The sequence below is a fragment of the Octodon degus genome, unplaced genomic scaffold (genome assembly GCF_000260255.1).
Source record: "Octodon degus isolate 3935 unplaced genomic scaffold, OctDeg1.0 scaffold00011, whole genome shotgun sequence".
Taxonomy (NCBI): Eukaryota; Metazoa; Chordata; class Mammalia; order Rodentia; family Octodontidae; genus Octodon; species Octodon degus.
The window spans coordinates 12,806,183-12,832,843 of NW_004524587.1; the positions used below are offsets into that span (position 1 = coordinate 12,806,183).

The 26,661-nt window shown below is 40.3% G+C and overlaps 1 protein-coding gene across 1 annotated transcript in view; it reads right to left on the reverse strand.

The window, feature by feature from the left end:
- Positions 1–26,661, reverse strand: part of Sntb2 (syntrophin beta 2) — a 116,896-nt gene that overhangs the window by 35,520 nt on the left and 54,715 nt on the right. The window contains exons 2-3 of the mRNA XM_004625828.2: positions 15,005–15,218; positions 3,865–4,075 (exon numbers count right to left, since the gene is read on the reverse strand). Coding sequence (XP_004625885.1) covers positions 3,865–4,075; positions 15,005–15,218 — 425 coding nt within the window. The remainder of the gene's footprint in view (positions 1–3,864; positions 4,076–15,004; positions 15,219–26,661) is intronic.

Genomic DNA, 26,661 nt, shown 5'->3' on the forward strand with positions numbered 1-26,661 from the left:
CCCCTTTTTATTTTTTATTTTGAGAGTCTCATTAAATTCCCCAGGGGTAAACTTGAATTTGCAACCTTCCCCTGCTCAGCCTGCAGAGTAGTCGGATTACAGGCAAGCATTACCATGCCCCACTAAGAATCTTGAAAATCAAATGTATTCAGATATCACAGGTTCTTTTGTTATTTGATCTCTGAGTTTAGAAACTAAAGAATCTAGACAATGCATGAATGAAAGCAGTAACAAGATTATCCATTGCAACATCATCTGTGATGCCAAATATGTAACAACAAAGTAAGAGAAAGTTCTTATTCAACAACATCTACACAATGGAATACTTTATAATTATTAAAAAGATGGTAGCTCTCTGCATTACTACAGACTCCTTTTCAGAAACACTGTTTAAAGAAGAAAAAGGGACAAAGTATAAAGTTGTATGCATGCTATAATATTTTCTCTTAAAAGAATAGAAAATATCATAAGATCCACTATGAAGGAACAAAAAATGATCACTTCGCTAGAGGAAAGGAGATGGGAATTAGCTAGATGGGTAGGGAACAGGAAAAACAGCAAGACTTAACTCTTTGATTCTGAAACATAGGAATTTGTTACCTTTTAAAAACCATGAATATTTTCAATATTACTAAAAGAACAGAACAATTATTCAATCCAGTTTTCTTTTTAAAATTTTTTATGTATTTAGTGCAGGTCTACAGGGTCTCACTACACAGATCAGACTTGTAGTAATCCTCCTGTTTTCAGCCTCCCAAGTGCTGGGATTACAGGTGCGCTCCACCTCAACCTAGTTTTCTAACTAGCATATAAAAATAATATAGAAACATGCTGGAAATGATAGCGCATGCCCGTAAATCTAGTATTTGAAGGGCTGAGGCAGGAAGGTTGCCACAAGCTTGAGGCCAGCCTAGACTACATAGCAATACTCTATGTCAAGGAAGGAAGGAAGGAAGGAAGGAAGGAAGGAAGGAAGGAAGGAAGGAAAGAAGGAAGGAAACAATAATAACATAACTAAAACATTAAATCTTTCAGTCTAAGTACTTATCCCATGATTTTTCACTAGTTTCTTTGCCTATCCTACTTATGCTTCATAGGAATGATTGATATACATTTGTGTTTTAGCTTATAATAATTTTAGTTGAAGTGCTCATAAAATTTTAGTTAATGAAAAACTATTGGCATCAAAATTGACCCTGTAGAATTATTATCTGGGGAACTATATCATGAGATTGCCAGGCCCAGCCACAGACTTACCTACCAAATTGAAACTTTGTTGGAGAAAACACCATTTCTAAATAAATAAAATCAACTTTTACTTTAAAATTTAAAAATTGGAGAAAAAAACTGGGATTCTGCTAGGTTGGAGGATAGGGGTGGGTACGCTGGGAAACTCTTTAAAAATTAAAATGAGGGGGCCTGGCCCTAGCTCAGTCCTTTAAGTGGCTGCTTCCACAAAGCTGTCAGCCTCAGGTTCCTGGAGTTCGAACCTCACAACTCTCCCACTGGCCAAAAGTGCCCTGAAGGCATTCGAGGAAGAAAAAAAAAAAAAAAAAAACCCTTAAAATTTAAAACGAAGCCTGGTGAGGTGGTATACACCTGTCATCTCAGTACTGTGAGTTGGAGTCCAGCCTGGCTACACAATCAGTTCAAGTCCAGCCTGGACTGTATAGTGAAAACCTAAAAATCTGAAAAAGACAGACAGACACAGACAAGAGAACTCTAGAGACTGATTTTATGACATAGTTTTTGCCAGCCAATGATCTAGTACAGTCTCTTATTATAGTAATTTCCCTTGATGAATGTAGTCAATATATACTGCAAGTATCTACTAATAAAATATTTAAAAATTAAAATAAAACCCCTTTGCTTGCACAGGAGGGAACTAAGATTTAAGGAGAGGAAACATAATTGACAAAGACCTAAAAATCAGTGAAAAAAACAGAGCTAGTACTTGAACCCTCATCCCCAAACCCCTAGTTTCCCCTTTCAATCCTCTGGGTCAGTGATAGTGAAGGATGTAATTCAATGCCCTGTAGGAACTTTCACTCTCTCTGGGTTAAACCTGGGATCTAAAATAACTTGTAATCTTCAGTTCTTTCGTTCCTTTCACTCAATATCCTCTTAGGCTTCCTTGTTTCTCTCTTCATCCTCCAGTTATGAATGACAACCCTACTTTTGCTTAATGGCTTGTGCAATATTTTGTGTATTTCGTATTGTTCCCAGAGCAGGGGTGCAAACTAGAGTCTGTCGCCTTGGAGAAACTACGATCTCTAGGCTAAAGCCAAGTCATCACCTGTTTTTCTAGAGTTTTACCCAAACACAGTCATGCCTATTTAATTTCATTTTACCCACAATTGTCAATACCAAGTTATATGCCACGTAGTCCTTTTACAAAAACTATCCTGTAGTATTTCTAATCCTAATGAACTATACATATTTTTATGATTAAAATAAGTTTAAATTTATGGAAGTTTTTGCTTCAAATTTATTTATTTATTTTTCATTTTTTATGTATTTGGTACAGTGTCTCACTACACAGCTTGGACTCCTAGTGATCCTCCTGTTTTCAGCCTCCCTGGAGCTGGGATTGATTATAGGTGTGCGCCACATGTCTGGACTCAGGTGCTGGCTCAGCATGCCTGGGAGTGGGTGGGGTCAGTGCATTATGTGGGACTGGGGATTGAAGCCTGGTCCCTGCACTTGCTAAAGCAGATGCATAGTCTGCTGAGCTATCTCGCTGGCCCCAAATTTAATATTTTCAATTTAATATTTATATTTGAGATTTATGTCTAAATGTGTATTTTACTTGTCAAATAATTTGCTTGTTGCCAGGTGTAGTGGTGTACACCTGTAATCCCAACACTTTGGAGGCTGAAGCAGGAGGATCGCTGTAAATTCAAGGCCAGCCTGGGCTAGCTAGTGAGTTCAAGGCCAGCCTGAGATACATAGAGAGTACATGTCTTAAAAAAACCAAAACAAATCAACAAAAAACAAAACCCACAAAAACTGCCTACTATTTAAATATATAAGAAAAAGTTTTCTTTAAAATTGTTTTAAATGACAGGAAAAGAAGCATGTTTGAACTTAAAATAGTTTTGAACAGCAAAAACAAATCTGAAGAGCAAAATACTGAAAAGTCCTGTATATAGTTGTGCCTTATTGTTCACTGTGTGAAAATTAGCTCTTCAAGTCTGATTAAAAATAAAACTGTAAAAAATAAAATAAAATTGTGGGCCAGGGATATAGTTCAGTAGACTAGCTCCTGCCTGGCAGGTGCAAGGTCCTGAGTTTGATTCCTCCTACAGAAAAAAGGTCCTTTCAACAAAGGCGATAATAGGGGCCAGGGAGATGGCTCAGTGGAATAAGTGCTTCCCTGGCAAGCTCAAGGGCCTGAGTTCAATCCCTGGTTCCACCAAAAAAAAAAAAAAAAGGGTAGTAATAAGAACCTCCTTTTAGCTCAGACAGAGGTTTAATCCCTGGCACCACATGCTGCTCTGTACACCAAGATTGGGCGTGATGGCACATGCTTATAACCCCAGCACTGGGGAGGCTGAAAACACAAGGATCACTACGAGTCAGCGCTGCCATAGTGAAACCCTGTACCAAATACATTAAAAAAAACCCTCCTTTAAGTTGCATTGTGATGGTGAGTGCCATGACAGTTAATTCTTCTAGGAAAGGTGATAATGAGTAAGAAGCTAAAGGGTAAGAAAAACAGAAACAAAAAATTGAAAAACAAAAGACCTACAAGGTAGGTATCCAAGAGAAAGCTGTATGATAAATATTACACGTAGAGGCAGTGGGGGACCTAGTCTGGCTCTGAATGGGGACCAGTATGGTCCTGCTCCACCTCCAGCCTACCTGTTCTGCCAGCCAGGCAATGTGCTTGACTTCCTTGCTGCCTCCCGCTGTACTGGTTGCACCAAGCATGGCATTGAGTTCAGCCAGTACCTGTGGGAGGAGAGCCATTATGTTGGTGTGGATAGCTACGAACCAGGAGTGTGCTGTGGCTGTATCCTTGCAGCGGAGGATCAGTGTGTTCCTGCTATCAGGAGAATGGAGCTCTATCAATCTGTGTGGGAAAAGAAAAGAAAAAAATGAGCTGGGTCAGAGGTCACCACACCAACCACAGAGATTAACGTGCACAACTGCAAATCTAATTTAATTATACATTCCTCAGATAGTGACACTTTCTCTTAATTCCTTAGAGTGCAGCTAAAACCACACATGGAGGAAATAAAAAGAAATAAGATGTGTTATGTACATAGCAACTTCCCTTGACAATGCAGTCAGTATATACTGTAAACATGTACTAATAAAATAAAACTACACATGGAAAGTAAATACCAAAAAGACTAGACTGCTGGATGGGTTGTCATGGTGTATTGCTGTAAGGTGCTAAGCCAAGGGGACCTATGGCATGGTTGGGACAACATTTTGCTTTATTTTAATTTCCTTGTCAAAGAAATGGAAAGCAAGCTTGCTGAATATCAGAGGGACAATTCTAAATGAGGAACTAATATTTTAAAAAATACTTAGATACCCAGCACTCAGGAGGCTGAGGCAAGAGGACTGCCGTGAGTTTGAGGCCAGCCTGGACTACACAAAGAGCTCAAGGGCAGCCTGGATTACAGAGCAAAGCCCTGTTTCAAAAAAACAAGAAAACAAAACAAAACAATGCACAGAACTTACCAACCCATAATAAACTGAAATTTATACTATGTGAAATAAAGAAAAGGCAAATTAACAGACTATTACTTTTTTCCCTCTAACTCTAGGAATGGAGCCCCAGGCTTTGAACATGCAAGACAAGTCCTTTACTATCAAGTTACATCCCTGCCTTTGTTGTTTTTGTTTTTTTGAGGTAGGGTCTCACCATGTAGTTGAGGCTGGCCTCAAACTTGTGATCTTTTGACCTTGGCATCCTGAGTAGATGAGATTATGGATGTGAACCACTGCACTCAGTAAGAATACTACATTTCATGAAAATGTAGAATCATTTTAGTGTCTGCATAACATTATATGATTAAATCATTCACTGAGTCCCAGAAGAAATACAGTTAAGAATCAACAAGATGATTATTTTGTGTTAGTGCTAAACTAAGAACAATCTATATTTCAAAGGTTGCCTGGACACAGCAATGAGTGGTGGTTTGTTTATAATCCCAGCACTCAGGAAGCTGAGGCAGCAGGATCACTGTGTGTTTGAGATCAGCCTGGGCTATATAGTGAGTTCAACATCAGCCTGATTTACAAAGCAAGACCCTGTTTAAAAAAAAAAAAAAAAAAAAAAAAATCAAACCAAACCGAAAACCAAACCACCAATCAAAACAAACAAAAAAGCAAAACCAAAACCTACATCCTCACAAAACAAAACAAGCAACTCATATGTTACTCATTCTGTGCTCCCTTTAGCAACACATATACTAAAATGTTACCATACAAATTAGTTGAAAGTTTTAAACATGTAAGTGGCATATGTAATCCCAGCACTCTGAAAAGCTAAAACAGGAATATCCAATGTTCAAGCAGAGCCCGGGCAATTTACTGGGACCCTGTATCAAAGTTAAGAAATAAAAAAAGGACTGGGGATATAGCCAAGCACAGAAGCCCTAGGTTCAATCTCCAGTTCAGAGTTCGTGACCTCAGTCCCCTGAGGAGTTTTCCTCATAACCTAGTAATTGTTAAGGGTCCTCTCCCACCCCATTTCGGAAATCACTAATGTCCTCCACAACTCTTTGTTCTGGTGGAGTTTTGCAAGCAGCCCATCCGAGAGCAGTACTCAGTTCTCCTTGCTGCTGACTGGCCACTGCTGCATCGCCCATCTCCAGCGGATGCACCCGCCTTCCCGTGTAACAGGCTGTTGTACCGCCTGTAGCTATCAGTGTTCTTGGTTTTGTTCTTTTTCTTATTTTTTAAAATTGATTAAGTTTATATCCCACATTATTGAGAATTTGTACCTGTACATGATATAACTTGATTCTTTTTTAAAGATTTTGTTCTTAAAATCCTAAGATTGGGCTGGGAAGATGGCTCAGTAGAATAAGCGCTTCCCTGTTAAGCGCAAGGGCCTGAGTTCAATCCCCAGTTCCATAAAAAAAACACCAAAAAATAAAAAACAACAACAAAGAAACCCCTAAGATCCCTAAGATGCCACCAAAAAGCCCTGACCCTTTTAAGGGTTTATTAATACAGTATTCTAGTAAATTAAATTACTAACTGTAGGAGACTAGTATATTTAGGACTTAAACTTTAAAAATAGACATTTGTAGGTATTTTCCTGACCATATTTGAAATTCACAGATTTTTACAAATTGTGGGTGCTCTAGGAACCTAATTCCAGCAAATTTTGGGGATCCACTGTCTCTCTGTTTCTCTCTCTCTCTCTCTCTCTGGCTGTCTATCTCTCTATCTCTGTAAAGCACTTTTTTTTGGTCCTGCTGTGCGTTTCGGACAAACTTTTTTTTCTTTTGGTCTTTAAGATTTCATTATGTAGTTCAGGCTGGCCTTGAACTCATAGCTGATCCTTCTGCCTCAGCCTCTCCAGTGCTGGCGATACAGGCATGCGCCATCACACCCAACAAACATAGACAAACAAAAATTTTAAGTTAAATAGTACACACACGTATTTTGGTCCCTCTCCCTCTCCCTCTGTACCAGAGATTGAACTTGGACCTTATGCTTGCTAGGCAGGTGCTTATGCTGCTCAGCTAGATCCCTGCTCTTGGTTTTGCTTTTTGCAGCACTAGGGATTGAACCTAGGGAGCACTGGGCTACTCTACAGTCTTTTCTTAAATTTTCAGACAGGTTCTTCTATGCTGCCCAGGGTGGCCTCAACCTTGCAATCCTCCTGCCTCAGTCTCCAAATTGCTGCGATTATGGGCACTCAGCATGATAGGAGGCCATACTGTTGTGTTCTAACAGTGAATACACATCTTCCAAGGGGAAAACAAAAAAGTGTTAGGAGTGATTTCCCTAATAGGTTAAAAATTGACAAACTGCCAGTACCAAAGAGACTTTCTTTATTTTTTTCCTTAAGTATTTGGTACAGGGTCTTGCTACCCAGCTCAGACTCATAGTGATCCTCCTGTCTAGGCCTCCCCATGCTGGGATTACTGGCACACACCAATACGCCCAGTCTTGGTGGCCAGGCCAGTGCAGGGCCTGCGAGGCATGCGGTGCTAGGGATTGAATCCAGGTCCTTGGGCTTGCAGAGGCAGGTGCTTAGACTACTGAGGTATCTCCACGACCTGAGATTTTATTTTCTGAAGAGAGTTTTGCTGTCCTGAAGCACTGTCCTTAGATTCTGCACTGCCTGTGATAAGAAAGCAATTTACCACTAGCATTTCTGCCTAGAAGTTGAGCTCCTCTCTTTTGCAATATCTTTACAAATTTTACAATTCCAAATATTTTAAGTTGCCATATTTTATCTGACAATTACTCATCCTCACTTGAACTCTGGTTAATCTGTCCTTGCCTTCCTTCCTTTTTTGTTTTTCTGAGACAGGGTCTTACTACGTAGCTAAGGCTATGCTCCAACTTGTGATCTTCCAGTCTCAGCTTCACAAGTGTTGGGATTACAGGCACGTGCTACCATGCTCAGCAGTTTCTTTTTTTTAAATTTTATGTATTTAGTACAGGGTCTACAGGGTCTCACTACACAGATCAGATTCATAGTGATCTTCCTGTTTTCAGCCTCCCAAGCAGTGGGATTATAGGCACATGCCACCATGCCGAGTCTCAATCACTGTCTTTGTGAGACCCTGGGGCTGGGCCAGCTCGGCATGCCAGGGATGGAACCCTGGTCCCTGCCTCTGCCTAAGCAGGTGCTTTAATCTGCTGAGCTATCTGGCCAGCACTTAGTTCTTTTTTTTTTTTTTTTCAGCCCTTAGTTCTTTCCTCTGTTTTCTTGGCTTTGTTTGGTTCTGTTTCTGCAGTACTGTACATGGAACCTAGGTCCTTCACACTGAGCTACATCCCCACTTTTTAATTTTTTTTTCAAGACATTACCTTGCTAAATTGCTCAAGTTTGGCTCAAACATGCAATTCTTGTGCCTCAGCATCTCACAATTTTGGGATTACAGACATGTGCCAACATCCCAGGCTAGGAATTCCTACATGTTAAGTATGATCAAGGCCTAGACATCAAAGCCTGGAAAGAAGACAGACCTCTGACAAATAGCTTAATATTCATTATTAGCCTTTATTTGGCCTCTGTTTCAGTTAACAGTATTTATTCTTTTTTTTTATAGGACAGGGTGTACAGGGTCTCAATGAGTAGATCAGACTCATAGTGATCCTCCTGTTCACAGCCTCCCAAGTGCTGGGATTAGAGGCGCACACCACCATGCCCAGTCTCTTGTTTTTTGAGACAGGGTTTCACTATGTAGTTCAGGGTGGCCTTGAACTCACTATGTAGTCCAGGCTGGCTTCAACGTCCTGAGTGCTAAGATTACAGCCTTAAACCACCATGCTCAGCTCTCATTCTCATTCTAAGTTTTGGTTTTTGTTTTTTTAAGAGATGGTTTATTTTTTTTTTTTTTTTAAACCAGGAATCAAATTCAGGACCCCCTTGTGCTTTCCAGTCAGGTGCTGTGTCACTCAGTTATCTGCCTGGTCCTGGTTTACATTTTGATGAAGTTGAACTTGTCAATTTTTTTTTTTTTTAAGATGTAAGAAGTCACTGTCAAATTTAGAGGGTTTTAAAAAAGCACAACCTGACAAGCTCAAGAAGGATAAAAGAGAAGTATCTTTAATGAACTTTTCAAAGTTGGCAAGCAGACACAAGAGCTTAATAGTTAGACTTAGGCAAGTGGGAAGAGCCAAATCCCACCAACCCATGCTATACAATCCATAAGAGCTTGGAGAACTGGTGGCACAGGTTACCTTTGCAAGTGGGAATAAAGCACACAGCTAATACAAAATGGCCACTTGACGGTCTATTTTGGCCTGTGACTGCCCCACCTCATCCTAGCAAAAGATTCTGCTCCATTTTTGTCCCACCAAATGGAGGATGAGGAGAGGTAGCGATGTCCTTAGTTTAAAGCATACAGGGGTCAGGGAGATGGCTCAGTAGAATAAGCGTGTCCCTGGCAAGTGCAAGAGGCTGAGTTCAACCCCCAGTTCCACCAAAAAAAAAAAAAAAAGAGAGAGAGACAGACAGACAGACAGACAGACAGACAGACAGACAGACAGTTTAAACCATACATTAACAGGCTGAAGATTTTGAAGCTATTTATTTCCTGATTGCTTTGGCATTGTAATGAGAATAACATCCTTTAGACATATGCTGAAAGTTTGGCAGCTAAGACATGCTAGAAATTTTCTTCACTCCTCCTCCTAACCTACGTAGCAGTAAAGATAGGAAACAGTTCATCCTTCTCTAGATATAAAATGTTCATGTTCTGAAAAGGTATCTAAACTTCTCATAATTCCTGGGACAATCTTGGACACATCTAAATTCTAAAAAAATCACAGTATCAAAGATTGTATTATTAATAACTGGAAGAATAGGAAATAGATTGTTATAAGGAACAAAGGAATACCCAAAGTCTAGTGCGAGTCTTTTGTTTTGCAGAACTAGGCACTGAGACCAACGCCCCTGAGCTGAGCCCTTTTTATTTAGAGATAAAGTCTTGCTAAATTGTCCTGGTAGGCCTCAAATTTATAATCCTCTTGCCCCAGCCTTCCAAAATGTTCATGCACTTCGTTCATACAAAATGTTCTAAAGCACTGGGACTATAGGCACGTGCCACTAGGCTCAGCTCTAGTCTACTCCTGTTGGTTTGCTTTTTTTCTTTCTTTCTTTTTTTGGCTTTTTGAGACAGAGCCTCATTATGTAATTTAGGATGGCCTTTTTTTTCAGAACTGGGGATTGAATTCAGGCCCTTGTGTGTGCCAGGGAAGTGCTTATTCCACTAAGCCATCTCCCCGACCCTTTTAGGATGGTCTTGAACTAAGTAACATCCCAGGCTGGCCTTGAACTTGAAGCAATTTTCCTGCCTCAGTCTCCCCTAGTGCTGGAATTACAAGCATGTACCTCCATGCCCAGCATTGTTTTAAAAGAAAATTTCAGCAGGGTGTAGTCACTTGGGAGGCTAAGACAGGCGAGTAACATAGTAAGACCCTGTCTCAAAATAAAAACCATAGTTGGGCCTAGTGATGCACACCTGTAATCCCACTACCCAAGAGGCTGAAGCAGAAGAATTGCTGTGAATTCAAGGCCAGCCTGGGGTTAGCCTTGAGAGGGTGAGATTCTATGTCAAAAGAAATGTAAAAAATAAGATAAAATGAATTATGCAAAGTGTGCTGGCACATGCCTATAATTCCAGTATTAAGGAGGCTGAGGCAGAAAAACTTTCACAAGTTTGACACCAGCCTAAACTACATAGTGAGACTTTGACTCAAAAAAAGAGAGAGAGAAAATAAGGGCCAGGAAGATGACTCAGTAGAATAAGCGCTTCCCTGGCAAGCACAAGGGTCTGAGTTCAATCCCTGGTTCTGCCAAAAAAATAAATAAATAAAAATAAATATATAAATGCATAAATAAAAAAGGGCTGGGGAAGTAGCTCACTACAAAAGTTGTGGATTCAACACCCAGTAGTGGCAAAAATAAAAATGAAAAGTAAAGCCTTTAAATAAAATTGAGTGATGAACTACAGATCCCTATCCATACCCAGCAGAATGGTTAATACTAAAAAGCCAGACAACAGTAGTGCGTGCCTGTAATATCAAGCCAGACAGAGTAGTGCATACCTATAATTCCAGCATTCTGACAGGCTGAGGCAGGAAGATCATAAATTCCAGCCCTGCCCGAGCAACATAGCAACTTAGCATGACCCTGTGTCAAAACTGAAAAAAGGAGTGATACCAATGTTGGAGAGAACATGGAGCAAGGGAAACTCTCATATTTTGTTAGTGGGAATATAAAATGGCACAACTACTTTAGAATAAACTCTAGCAAGTCCTGAAATTTCCTTAAAATCAAATATACACCTATCCTTTGACTTAGCAATTTCACTCCTCTAAATTTGTTCTGTAAAATGAAAATGTCTGTCCACAAAAACACTTGTACAAAAACAGTATTCAAAATAAGGAGCTATAGGCCTTTTTACCAAGATGGCGCCGAAAGCAACGAAGGAAGCCCCTGTCCCTCCCAAAGCTGAAGCCAAAGCAAAAGCTTTGAAGGCCAAGAAGGCTGTGCTAAAAGGCAGCCACAGCCACAAAAAAGAAGAAAATATGAATGTTGCTTACCATCCGCTGTCTGAAGACACTGCGGTTCTGGAGGCAGCCCAAATACTCTCAGAAGAGCACTCGCAGGAGAAACAAGCTTGACCACTATGCCATCAAGTTCCCCTGACCACAGAGTCAGCCATGAAAAAGATCGAGGACAACAACTCTCGTGTTCATTGTGGATGTCAAAGCCAATAAGCACCAAATCAAACAAGCTGTAAAGAAGCTCTATGACATCGATGTTGCCAAGGTCAATACCCTAATCAGGCCTGATGGAGAGAAAAAGGAATATGCTCGACTGGCTCCCGATTATGATGCACTGGATGCTGCCAGCAAAATTGGGATCATCTAAACAGTCCAGCTAGCTAATTCTAAATATATACTTTTTTTTTCAGTAAAAAACCCCCCAAAACAAGCAGCTATATACTATAAATAGTTCCAGTGACCTTCAATAAGAAAATAGATAAGCTGAAATTTCCTCCACAGAATTGATATAAAATTAAGGACTAAACAGCTCCACATGACTTTACAGATATTATCTTATTCAAGCTTGAAGCAATTCTATAGTACAGTTCGGAGATCAGTGATAGAGTGTGGCTTAGACTGGCTATGAAGAGAGGTGTGGAATCTTGGCACTGCCTCTCAGGACCCGTATGTAGAAGTCCTTAGATTCTTTCAAGGTTTGGATGGCATATAAGGACACAGACATTGCCAGCCATGATGGCATATGCCTGTAATCCCAGCACTTGGGAGGCTGAGGCAGAGGATATTTCTGCAAGTTTGAGGCCAGCCTGGGCTACGAAGTGAGTTCAAGGCCAGCCTAGACCATATAGTGAAACTCTGTCTCAAAAAGATTTTTTAAAAAAGGAAACAGATACTAAGAAGAGCTCATTCATTATGGTGGCTTTCCTCAGGATAGCCTGCTCTGTGTCCTTCAGGGTATATTTTTATCTTGCTTTTACTGAGTCCAAGTATGCTATGTTGAGCTAGTTTCTTTCTCACATTTCATTTTTACTTTTTCAAATAAACTTTGTCAGCATTTTCTTCTCATTTCATTCAATCCTAGTTTGAGATGAGAAGAACATGGAATCCAACGACAGATGTGAGCACCGGAAACCTGGCAATGTTCATTTGGTGAGCCACTTTTAGAAGGAGACTACCCAGTCACAGATGAATAGGCATTATGACCATTCTGCATAGAAAACATGGGAGAAATTAAGGATCTTACACAAAGACACTATCTGTACCTATAATATCTTAGGAATTTACTATGTCAATTTTCCAATCATTTCCTCATTGAATTTTCCTATAATCTTTATTTCATACAGGAAGAAATCAAACTATATGAAAAAAATCAGGCCTACCTTTTAAACTTTATCTTCTAACTCTTATAACTAAGCCACAGTATGCCAATGAGTCTACATACTTTTTCTACCAAGACAGGAAAAAGGCTCAGATCCTGATGAGTATAACTAACATGATAGATAATTATTACCAAACTACTTATAATTCTACTACTGTTTTTCTCTTTTCTAAAAACCACACTGAAGGACTAGCGAGATAGCTCAGTGGACTAAGTGCCTGCTTAGGCAAGCACAGGGACTGAGGTTCAATCCCCAGCACCACATGCCACACCAGCCCCGCCCCTGGGAGTGCTGAGCCAGCAAACTAGACCAGGCACAGTGATGCATGCGTGTAATCCCAGTGCCGGGGAGGTTGAACATAAGAGTATCACTACAAGTCCAAGCTGTGAATACATTACACACACACACACACACACACGAGTACAAGTTTAAGTAATAGTATCATAGGAGTAACCTTTAATTATTTCTAATTTAGTTAACAAAAAGCAGAAATCATTTATACATTTTGGTATTTCATATAAAATTAGGAACTTGAAAGAAGACTCACACAACTCTTGTAGTGATAAATTAGCCTCTCCATTTGGTTCTAACCTGATCACACCAAATATCTTCAAGATATAAATATATACACTAAAAGAAAACATAGAGCTGGGGATGTCGCTGAGTGGCATAGCATGCAAGGCCCTGAGTTTAATCCTCAATACCACAAAACCAAAAAACAAATGATGTCAGCTTTTACACAGAGAGAGAGAGAGAGAGAGAGAGAGAGAGAGAGAGAGAGAGAGAGAGAGCACGAACACACAGGCCTCAAGTTTCTAGGAAGGCCAAGGTTACCAGCTCCTAAAAGATATCTTGGTGGATGACAAAGACAACATAACTTTTAACAATATAGCTAAGTCACATCACTTTCCTTTCTTTTTTCACTGTTTTGGTATTGTCAGAAAATTTCTACAGAAATTTTGTAATACTTTTGCTATTTTCTCTAATACCAGCAGCACTAATATAGGTATCCCCAGAAATGATTTGTAATACAGTCTTTTACTGTCCTTGGCCTGACAGTGGGTAATTTTAGTTATAATCTATTCTTCTTTATCACATAGTCTCTTTATTTTAATTCCTTCTCTATGCTCCCTATTTATTGTGTATTAAGTCCATGTTAAACAGAACAAAGCCCCAATATAAATGTATCCAATGTGATGAAGTATTTATGTATTTATTTTTCAGATTGGTCTTATACTCACTATGTAGCTTCTGCTGGTATTGAATTCACAGCAATCTTCCTGCCTCAGCCCATGGAATGCTGGGATCACAAGCATGTGCCACCATACCTAGCACAACATTTTTCTTGTTTTTTATTTTTTTGGTGCAAAGAATCAAACTCAGGGCCTCACACATATCAGGCTGGCACTGTGCTGCTGAACTACATCCCTGGATCCCCCTTAATAGTTTTAAGAAACAGAGGCAATTCCTTGCTTTACAAATTAAAATTTTAGCTAGGCATAGTGGTGCACAACTTTAATCCCAGCACTCAGACGGCTGAGGCAAGAAGATTGCTATGAGTTCAAAGCCAGCCTACAGTACAGAGTGAGCTCAAGGCCAGCCTGAACTGCATAGTGAAACTCTGTCTCAAACAGACAAGATAAAATAAAACAATTAAAGTTTTACTTTATGACAAAAAAACAGTAGAATTTCAATTTTTTTATCTATTTATTTTAGAGACATTGTCCTAATATACAGTTCAAGGTGACCTTGAATTCACAAACTTTGTAGCCCAGGCTGGCCTCAAACTCAGCAATCATCCTGCTCTAGCCTTCTGAGTGCTGGAATTATAGGTGTGCATACCATGGCTGGCCTACGACTTTTTTTTTTTTTTGCGGAACCAGAGACCGAATTCAGGCCCTTGAACTTGCCAGGGAAGTGCTTATTCTACCGAGCCATCTCCCTGGGGCCCTTAAAACTTCTTTAAAGATCAAAATGTGCTATACTTACATGATGCAACACACATCATAATCTTTTAGGAACAAACCTATAAGTAAAGTGAAATATTTCCATACTGTCTTAAACTTTTAAAAGAAACCCAACAGAAACAACACAATAGCTTCTCCTATTATTTCGCTCGTCGGGGGTAAACAACATTAACAATTTCTTTTGTCTGTCCACACACTTTCACATGTGTACCATGGATATGTGAAATACTTTAAACAAGGAACTTCAAAAATGAATCAAAGGGGCCAGGAAGATGGCTCAGTAGAATAAGCACTTGCCTGGCCAGCGCAAGGGCCTGAGTTCAATCCTGGGTTCCACAATAAAAAACAAACAAAAAAAAGAATCAAAGATACATAATATGGCAGCAAGCCCTTCAATTAAAAGGTAAACGTCTGATGTTCTCGTTGCATACAGCTTACCTGTTTTCCAGATCCGGCATGCTTAGGTTTCTAGCAGCAAAGCACATTTTGAGAGGGATGACTTTCCTGTCCTTGGTGCTGTTTTGGTGTTTTGGAGAACCAGAGTCCTCACTGCCACTAAAGCTTGGTGACTGGGGAGCTGCACCTTCCCATGGCAGATCTGATACTAGGGATGGCTTCTTGATATATGGTGTTACTTCTCGGATAAACTTGACTATGAACAAAAATTGAATAAGTTGGTTAGTATTTTTGTTTCTGTGAAAAATGATAAAAATAAGCATATCATGTACATGCAATATCTACAGCAAAGTGAAAAAAAAATCAAAACAAATCTATTTCTTTTGAGAGTGGGTTAGTTACTGCATCTTGAGCCCAGGGCTTTTATACCAAATAATATACCTCCCTCTTTAAAATTTAAGACAGGGTCTCACTAAATTCCCCAGATTGGTCTCAAACCTGGGGTATTCCTGCCTCAGCCTCCCAGAGTGCTGGGATTCCAGGCTTATGCCATATAAGACACCTATCTCTTTGTTTTGATGGAACTGAGAATTGAACTCAGGACCTTGTGCTTGCCAGGCAGGCATTTGTGTCACTGAGCTATATCCCCAGCCTGACAACCAGACAGCCATCTCTTTGAGATAGATTCAGCATCTCCTGAGATAGTGCCATGTAACTTTAAACAACTCTTAATACTTAGAAACTTACCATCATTTCTACTCATTGGTTTTGTCTACTGAAGTCATATAGAACAAATTTAATCTCTTTTGCACATGACAACTTTTATTTAATTATTTTTCGTATTTAGTACAGGGTCTACAGGATCAAACTAGTCACATCAGACTCGTAGTAATCCTCCAGTTTACAGCCTCCCAAGCACTAGGATTGCAGGCATGCACCACCACTCCCAGTCTCAGTCACCGGTTCAGCATGTCGAACCCCAGTCCCTGCATCTGCCTAAATAGGTGCTTTAGCCTGCCGAGCTATCTGCTGGCCCCTACATGAGAACTTTTTAAATATCGGAAAGACAGATTATATATCATGCTTTTTTTTGTTTGTTGGAGTCAAGGTCTTCCTAAATTGTATGGAGTGGCGTTGTACTTGCTATTATAACCAAGGCTAACCTGAATTCATAATCTTCCTGCCTCAACCTCCCAAGTGCTGGGATTATAGGTGAGTGGACCATCCCTATCTGCCTTTTTCTTGTATAAAGACAAGTATTTCTAGTTTAATTTGATCCAACCTTATCAATATTCAATAGCTATCTATCAAGTGTCAGGTATTACGCTAGTTGTTGAAAATATAAAGCCAAGTGAGAAATGGATCCTTCCCTGAAGGAATACCCCCACAAAGCAGGACAGCTATGTAAATAGGTTATAGCTCTAAAAAAATGTTCAAAAATAAAATATATTCGAGATAAGCTGTCCAGGGAGAGGACTCGGGGATATAAGTACCTGCCTGGCAAGTACAAGGGCCGGCAAGATAGCTCAGGGGTCTAAAGCATCTGTTTAGGCAAGCTTAGGCAAGTGTGCAGGAACTGTGGCTCAATCCCCTGCATCACATGCCATACCAGCCCCGCCCCCAGGTCAGGCTGCGCCGCCCCCCCCAAAAAAAGTAAAAATAAAGCCGAATAAAGATAAATCAGGCATCATTACCTCTGTTACCATCAATACATGTTTTGCATCTCCTTTCAAAGATCATAATAGAAATTGGAATTGAAAAACTAAAAGGTCATTGGCAATGCTTAACAATATAATAGCTAGGATAAGTATTATATGGCATTAGAAGCCTATAAAACTTTTTTTTTTAAATGTATTTGGTACAGGGTCTCACTACATAGCTTGGGCTTGTAGTGATCCTCCTGTTTTTTAAGGCTCTCCAGCGCTGGGATTCCAGGTAAGCGCCACCACGCCTGGACTTGGTGGCCCACTCAGCGTGTCCGGGGGTGGGGCTCTATAAAACTTTTACTAGCAGACATAAACCTCAAAAATAATGAGGAATACTTCCAAAAACATAGCTAATATCAGTCTTTAAGACAGTTTCTCTTGAGCCCAGCGGAGGAGACAGACAGCCCAGCTCTACAGCCCTTCACACTTCCACAAGGCCCAAGGCTGCCAGTGGAGACCAGGACGTCGTCCCTTTCCTGCTGCTCGGCCCTAGTGGCCTCTTGCTGAGCCTCTGGTGCATGCCCGCATTTCAGCCTGTCACCACCCAGGTGCAGCTTTGAGTCTGACCTCCCAGATGAGAGGAATTTGGGGATGCTGAGAACCTATCATAAAATAATGCCTACCTCAGGCTCTGCGATTTCCTGTCCTCCATTTCAGGTCTTTGTACAGCTAATGCTTACAGCTAATTTTATTCTGTACATAATTTTATACTATATGAGAAGATAACTTTAGTGAAAAGATTTATACATTTTTCTTAAAAGTTCAGAGTACAGAACTTTATAACCATCTGAATGGGCTTCACTGGTTAATGCTGATGTTCTCAGGTGTCCTGTCCCCTCCACCCTGCTTTTAGAATTCTGGCTACAAGGTGTCTAAACAGATATCTTAGGAATGGCTTTTTTTTTTTTTTTTTTTTTTAGTTGTTTTTGACTTCTTCATGTAGTATTTTTTCCTTTAATAAGAGCCAGAGGGAATTTGGGGGTAAGGAGAGATGACAGTAATAAATATTTTAACTTAGTCTCCCTTGACTACCCCTTCTCTCTGCTCTGTACTGGGGACTGAACCCAACCTCTGATGAATCACACTGATCTATATACCTAGTCTTTCTTTTTTTTATTTTGAAACAGGATTGCAGGTTAGATTTAAATCTATGATCCTCTTGCCTGGGATTACAGATGTGTACAACCATGAACTTCCCCCTTTCTTGTTACATAATATGATCTTACTGTAGATAGATTTGAATGTCAAGAGTTTGTGTGTGTGTGTGTGTGTGTGTGTGTGTGTGTGTGTGTGTGTATAACCAGGGATTGAACTCAAGCCCTTGTGCTTGCCAGGGAAGCGCTTATTCTACTGAGCCATCCCCCGGCCCCAAATGTCAGAGTTTTAATGAGTTATTTGGGCTTAGACAGGTATGAATATACCAGCCTCTTGACTTGGGAGTCATTTGGCATAATCATAATTTTTTTTTTTTTTTTTTTTTAAACTGGGGATTGAATTCAGGCCCTTGCGCTTGCCAGGGAAGCACTTATTCTACTGAGCTATCTCCTCGGCCCCAAGCATAATCATAATTTAACTTTGTGAAGTAGAAGTATTTTCATTTGGTCCTACCAATCCTCTATGTTCTCTCTCTTTTTCTCTCTTTTTTAGGTGGTGGTAGTACTGGAGATTGAAACCTCAGTAAATTGTTTTTATTTTTATTTATTTCTTTTTATGTATTTCATACAGTGCCTCACCATGCAGCTCAGTCTTATAGTGATCCTCTTGTTGCAGCCTCCCCAGCACTAGGATTACAGGCATGCACCCCCTTGCCCGGTTTCAGTGGCCAGCTCAGTATACCTGGGGCTGGGCTGGCAGGGCATGTAGTACCAGGGATCGAATGCAGGTTCTTGTGCTTGCCTAGGCCAGCACTTAGACCACTGGGCTATCTCTGCAGCCCTTCCCTAAAGTGTTAAATCGCCTGTTAGGCTTGTACTGGTAATCCTCTACCTTAGCTTCCCAGTGCTAGTATTATAGGTATGCACCATCACGCCAGCTCTGTAGGTTCTAATAACCCCACTTATAGACAAGAAACAAAGGATCCTGTCTGAAACTGCACTGACAGTAGAATCTCACGCATTAACTGCTAACATTTTTGTTTAAGGTGCTGTACACTGAAAGTTAAATAGTAATATTTTGCCTTGATACATTTTAAGTTAGCTTTAACATATATATAAATATTATATATATATATATATTTTTTTTTTTTTTTTTTTTTTTTTTTTTTGCAGAACGAGGGATTGAACTCAGGCCCTTGCACTTGCCAGGGAAGTGCTTATTCCACTGAGCCATCTCCCCGGCCCCCCCTTTTTTTTTTATTTAGCTTTAACATATTTTTGTTGTTTGTTTTAAGATGAGTTCTTTCCATGCAGCTCAGGCTGGCTCACTTTGTAGCCCAGGCTGGTTTCAAATTGCGATGACCCTCCTGCCTCAACCTCCTGAGTGCTGGGATTACAGGCGTGCAGCCTAACATTACAACTATAGAGAAAATAATCGGTAAAATGTTAAAGCAAATGGTACAAAATTATACTTCAGTTATATGAAAAATAAGGAAAAGGGGACAATACATCCAGAACCCCTCCTGTCTCTTAGGAGCTATTCCTATTCCCATTCCTCTTCTCCAATAAATTTTCTTACTCTTAGTAAAAAAAAAGAAATACAAGGAGATGAAAAACTATAGGAATTAAGACTGGAAAGAAACTCATTGGGGTGATAGTACTTAGCTGATTTTCTTCTTTTCTCTCAATTTTTAAGTGTTTTTCATATTTTATTTTAAAAGGATATTAATATTAAATTAGGACTGCGAGTGTAACTCAATAGTAGTTTGTTTAACCCAGCATGCACAGGATCCTGGGTTCAATCCTTGGCGCCAAACACACAAAAAAGGTTTCCCTTTTGATTAGGTAATATGAGTATCACTTATTTGAAATGTTTTGGACCACAGGTTTTTCAATTTTACTTTTTGTGGCAAGGTCTTGCTGTACAGTTCACACTGGCCTTGAACTCCTCATGTAGCCCCAGCTCATTATGGACTGGCAGTAATCCTCCTGCTTCAGCCCCTTGAGTACTGGGATCACAAGTACCATCATACCCAGTGTTGGATTTTAGGATATTGACATACACATAAAGAGATATCTTGGAGATGAGACCCAGTCTGGACACAAATATTCATTATTATATTACATCTCATGCATGCCAGGCAAGAATTCTACTACTGAGCCACATCTCTAGGCCCTGAAGGTAATTTTAAACAATAGTTTTAGTGTTCTTGCATGTTTTCACTGTCACATGAGGTCAGACGTAGAATTTTCCACTTGTGGTGTCTGTACATGCCTATACTCAGAAAGTTTTGGATGTTGAGTGTTTTGGATTTTTGGGTGAGGGATGATCAATCTATGTGCAGATAAAGCAAAACTCAAAAGAAGATATACAAATTTTAAAATGAAAGTAATAAAGATTGGTAGCTGCCCAGTTTCCATCCATGAAAGCAATCATTGTGTAATCTTTCAGAGAGATGTTAGATGTGCTAAGAATTTGTACAGACACATGTTTGTGTGTATATATATACACACACATATATATTCACAAATGTGTGTGCGTATATATATATGTATGTATTTCAAATAGTATACCATGCTTAACTGTTCTCACCATTTTCTTATATTAAGTACTCCATTCCCCCCGCCCTGCACTTTTGTTTGGTTATAATCTGTTTGTTTGAGACAGGGTCTTGCTATGTAGTTCAGACTGGCCTTGAACTCACTTTATAGCCCAGATAAACTTTAAACTTGCATCAATCTCCAGCCTCAGCCTCCCGAGTGCTGGGGTTACAAGCAAGTACTACCATGCCTGGCACTTTGGTAACAATCTGCTGTGACCAGCTGACAGCTCTGTAGCATGATGTGGTGATGGAGACACCTTTGGAAGCAGGTATGGTTCAAATCCTAACTACATTTGTAGCTTCAAAGCTATGTGAACACATTTGACTGTTCTGAGGGCCTCATCCACAAAGGTAACACTAAATATCCAATAAATAGTAGGTTCCTTCTTCTTTCCCTGATTTAGTTAAAAAATATTATTTTGGGGCCAGGGAGATGGCTCAGTAAATAAGCACTTCCCTGGCAAGCGCAAGGGCCTGAGCTCAATCCCCAGTTCAAAAAAAAAAAAAAAAAAAATTATAATCAGTACAAGAGATGAAACTATTTTCTTGTAAGTTATTTAATAAGATCTGTTGAAATGAAGCATAATACTAGAAAATAATTTCTTTGTTTTCCTTTCTTGAGACAAAGTCTCACTATGTAACCCAGGCTGACCTCAAACTTGCAGCAATCCTCCTGGCTTAATTCCCATGTGCTGGCATTACAGGTGTGTGCCACCATGACCAACCAAAAACATAATAACTCTAACAGTAACATTTAGATATAGAGTATGTATATAGATGCGTGCTTTCTCTGCATAGTTACAATGGATGTTTTTCTCAGTGGAGAGAGTAAAAGCTGTCTCAGGTCACCAAGGAGATTTTTTTCATCCTACAAAAGCGAGCACAGATGCAGCCAAAATATCCTTTGAACTGGCTGACTCAGGCATTTTAATACACACTTTGCTTTGTGCTTCCAAGAGAGGATTAGATCACAAGAACTTGGCAGAAATCCCTAAGGTTTCCAGTCACTGCCGACTACACAGACATACTTTTTAAACATTTAAGGCACTATATAAGAATAGACTACCAACTTGAAGAAAATACATTTTATTATTTTTTTATTTTTATTATTTTTTTAGCTTTAATGTTTTTGGTACAGGGTCTCCCTATGCTGCTTGGACTTGTAGTGATTCTCCTGTCTCAGTCTCCCCAGCACTGGGATTACAGGCATGCGCTACCATACCTGGCTTCGGTGGCTGGCTCAGCACCTGGGGCTGGCACAGCATGGAGTACCAGACAGAGATGGAACCTGGGTCCTTGAGCTTGCCAGGCAGGTGCTTAGACTGCTGAGCTATCTCTCCAGCCAAAAAATACATTTTAAATGACTCCTTTTTTTGAGTCAGAGTCTCACTATGAAGTCCAGGCTGGTCTCAAATTCATGATTGATCCTGCTGCCTCAGCCTCTTGAACAATAGGACTACAGGTGAGTGCCACCATGCCAGGACCCTAAATGAGTACTCTTAAACATTACAGTGATTATGAAAGAGCCCTAATGATCTACTCAGAAGTTCATTCAGTCTATATTAGCAATCAATATTCAATCAACAGTACCACCTCTGAACCAATCACCACACTCGTTTAAACAAAAGCAGACGCACACCACCAATGGATCACTTTACTAAGTTTCACTTGAGCCAAGGACTATGCTAGCTAATTAAACATTCATATACTGAAAAACCTGAAAATTACTGTTTCTAATTTATTTTAATATTAATGGTATTTTGTATTATTCCCACACTAAGTCCTCCCTAGCTGCATGAGAACCTTTGCAACCCACGTATTTTTCAGTCCAATTCATAACCTATGACCTCCCCCCAGGATTCCACTAAGTTGCTTAATTGTCCAGTCTGAGCACAAACTTTCTATCCTTCTACCTTCTCCCCTCAAGCACTGAGATTACAAACATGTGTCCCCCTGCCCAGCTATGTGGCCAGCTAAACTCATCCATAAGATCTTTCACAGTATAGAAGAGCCTATGGCTATGAATACACATATTTGGGTGAGTTGATTATCTTCCTTATAAAAACTACCTCTCATATAATCATTTTTTCTTCTTCTTTCACTGCTTTCTTAGCCCAGCAGATGATTAATTAACACTAAGTTGGTTATAAAATATGAGGTACCATCACTTGTTCTGCTTTTGTAAGCAAGTTTTTTTCTAGATTATCCTGAGGGTGGAAGATGTGGCCTTGCTTTCTGCACTGGAATGAGTTAGGCTGACATCACTGTGAAAGTATTCTCCAAAGAGGTTTCTCCTCAGCCTCATCCTAAGCGCTCTCCTCCCAAATCAAGACTCTGATAGATGGCCTCTGAAAACATTACAGTAGGATTGCTTTACTTTTGGTAAAAGGTCTTTTATATTCTTAATTTGCAAGTGTCATTGTGCTTGTCTGTTGACCATATGAAGTTACGGAGACCATAGTCTAAAGCTTGGTGATGTTTACCTTGAATATAGTCAGAGTGTCTGAATTTACAATAAAGTGTGTCTTCATTTTAAAGTTACAAAGCACATTCACTAACTTATTAAGCCCCCCCCCCATGAACCAGCAATTGTTTTAGGCACATAGAATAACACATCAGTGAACAAAGCAAGCAAACAATTATAATTAATAATTTATGAGAAGTGATAACATTCACAAAAAACATGTACACAAATGTTTTTAGCAGCTTTATTCTTAAGCTACAGAACTGGAAATAACCCAGATTTCCTTCAGTGGGTAAATGGATAAAGTAGCAGAACTACAAAATAAAATACTACTCAGGAATTATTATGGCTTGTTGGTTGATATCTACAGTTCCAAATTCTTGTCGTGCTCGTAGGTGGGGCTTTTTGGAGCTGGCTGGATCTGGGATGTATGATCCTGGATTAAGAGTGGTACCAAATTAATCTATAGGTTGAAACTAGCATAGTTCTGCATGTAGATAATGGAAGGTCCACCCTGGGTGTGAGTGGCACCACCCAAAAGGCTTGTAGCCTAGAAGAGATAAAAAGGAAAGGGAAGCCTGCTTCACTGCCCACTGTTTGCTGCTGCTGCTGCATTCTGCCTACCCTACCATGAATGGCCTCTCCCCTGCCATGCTGCCCTACCTTGGAGCCAGCTGACTATGGGCTGAAATCTCTACAAACCGCAAGGTAAAATAAACCTTTACTCCTCTAAGAAGGTGGGAGAGTTAATATTTGTCATCAATAATGGGAAAAGTAACTTAACCCAACAATGAAAATGAATGAATTCTCAGTAAAATTCAGCTACTTGGATGAATCTCAATTTATCACTTCTGGTGAGTATATATAATTCCACTATTGAAAAGACAAAACTGGGCCAGGGAGATGGCTCAGTGGAATAAGCACTTCCCTGGCAAGCACAAAGGTCAGAGTTCAATCCCTGGTTCCGCAAAAGAAAAAGAAAGAAAGAAAGAAAGAAAGAAAGAAAGAAAGAAAGAAAGAAAGAAAGAAAGAAAGAAAGAAAGAAAAGACAAAACTACAGGCTGACAAAAGGTCAGTGGTAGTGGGACATGGCAGTACATACCTGAAACCCAGCACTCTTGGAGGCTGAGGCAGGATTATCACAAGTTCAAATCTGGCCTGGACAATTTAGCAAATTAGCAAGACCCTGTCTCAAAATAAGAAAACCCTGTCTCAAAATAAGAAAAGGGCTGAAGGCTGCAGAGATAGCTCAGTGGTCTAAGCTCCTGCCTGGCAAGTGCAAGCACCCAGGTTTGATCCCCAGTACCGCATGCTGTGCTGGTCCCAGAACCCAGACGTGCCCTGCGGGCCACTGAAACTGGGCTTGGTGGCATACACCTGTAATCCCAGTGGTGGGGAGGTTGACAGAGGAGGATCACTATGAGGCCGTATAGCGAGATTCTGTACCAAATAATTAATTGAAAAAGAAAAGGGCTGAGCTTCTGCCACAGCAACCATTGAAGAACAGTAGCCATGGCCCTCCACTATCCCATGGCTGTGGGCCTCAACAAGGACCACAAGGTGGCTGAGAATGTGAACAAACCGAGGCACAGCCCCTGTTGTGGACACCCTCATCAAACACACCAAGTTCGTGCGGAGGTGTGCTGCTTTGCCCCCTGAGCAAGCAGTGGTCTATGGAGCTGCTCAAGGTTTCCAAGGACAGACACGCCCTCAAATACATCAAGAAAAGGGTGGCTCAGTAGAATAAGCGCTTCCTTTGCAAGCGCAAGGGCCTGAGTTCAATCCCCAGTTCCAAAAAAAAAAAGAAAGAAAGAAAGAAAGAAAAGGGTGGGGACGCACATCCACGGCAAGAGGAAGCGTGAGGAGCTGAGTAATGTGCTGGCTGCCACGAGGAAGGCAGCTGCCAAGGACTGAGCCCCTCTGGAATAAAGCTTTGCAGAAAGTTGGAAAGGAAGGAAGGAAGGAAGGAAGGAAGGAAGGAAGGAAGGAAGGAAGGAAAAAGAAAGAAGGGGCTGAGAATTAGCTTGGTGTGAAGGTCCTGAGTTCAAGCACTACTACCACACACCAAAAAAAGAAAAAGAAAAAGAAATGATTAATCATTAATTTCCAGGGGCCAGGGAGATAGCTCAGTAGAATAAGCGCTTGCTTAGGAAGTGCAAGAACCTGAGTTCAATCCCCAGTTCTAAAAAAAAAAAAAAAAAATTCCAGGGATTAGAAGAGATGATTATAAAGGGATATTATGACAGTTCTGGGTACATTAGAAGATGTTCAGTATTATAGAAAAATGTTTGAACAAAGACCGGAATAATGTGAGAGAATTAGTCATGTGAGTATCTAGGGAAGCATTTAACATTACAGCCACAGAGTTTAGTTTAGTTTTGTTTTTTTTTTTCTTTTTAGAGTCAGGGTCTCACTATGTAGTTCAGACTAGCTCTGAACTCACTATGTCATCCAGGTTAGCCTCTAACTCATGGTAATCCTACTGCCTCAGCCTCCTGAGTGCTGGGATTAAAGACATGAGATGCCACACCCAGCTGGCCAGCCAGTTTTAAAGCAGCAAGGAAAGTCAGTGTTACTGGCATAAAGTAAGTGAGGAGTAGGAATAGAAACAAGGGTTACAAAGGTAAAGGAATTGGAACCCAGATCATGAAGGGCCTTTCAGGCCATTGTAAGCACTTTGGCTTTTATTCTGAAACAGAATGAAAGAGGGCAAGTGCAGAAGCTGAAAGTAGGAAGCTATCAGAGATGAGAGAAGATGGGAGTTGGACCAGTGTAGACAGGAATGGAGGCAGTAAGCAGTGGTCGTATTTTATTTATCTACTGCAGGTAGACCTACTTTGATATCCGAACAAATTAGATAAGGAACAGTACCAAAAGAAAGAGTCAGGGATGATTTCAAGATTTTTGTCCTAACACCTGGAAGAATAGAGTTGCCACTGACAGGTTAAGGAGGAAAAATCAGGTACTTGAGACACACACTATGCAAGTACAAGTCTAGCATCTATATACATGAGCCTGCTGTCCAGAAAATAAGACTGAGTTGAAGAAGATACAGATTATACAAGATTCAGTGAAGCAATAATTTATATAGTTGGGGCAGGTAGGGTACTGGAAAATCATAAAGGAGAGCAGTATGGTACTCTATTAATAGGACTTTTTTTTTTTTTTTTTTTTTTTTTTTTTTTTTTTTGAGACAGGGTCTCGCTATGCAGTTCAGGCTGGACTTGAGCTTACTTTGTAGCCCAGGCTGGTCTCAAACTCAAATGATCTTCCAGCCTCTGCCTCCCTAGCACTGGGATTACAGGCATGAGCCACGATGCCAGGCTAATGGGACTATTAATACCTGGGCTGTTTCCATATTCCACTGGAAGGGACAAGGACAGGAAATTTGTAGCAGACCTAGGGAAGGGTCCTACAGAGATTGATAAGAGAAATGATCTTCAGTCAATTTGGCCAAACTGAGATGACCTTGCAGATTAGAAGCCAGGGAATAAATACTCTACCCTCACTCCCCTCTTCTTCCTCTATTGGTCCAACCTAACAAAAAAAGGTTGAGGAAGCCTGCTGATAGGGTCTGTGCAGGGCAGCCCAGCAGACAGAGAGCAGGTAGAGAAGCAGGAGCAAGGCTAGAGAGGTAAATGAAGACTCTAGAGCAATTGCCAAGGACCGAGGAGGAAGAGGATATGCCACTGTTGGAAGGCTAGGGAGATGGGAAGGAATATCAACATAGAGATATAGTAAGACAAATATGCCACAGAAATACTGGCCTAGAGCCGGGCATGGTGGCACATGCCTGTAATCCCAGCATTCTTTGTGAGTTTGAGACCAGCCT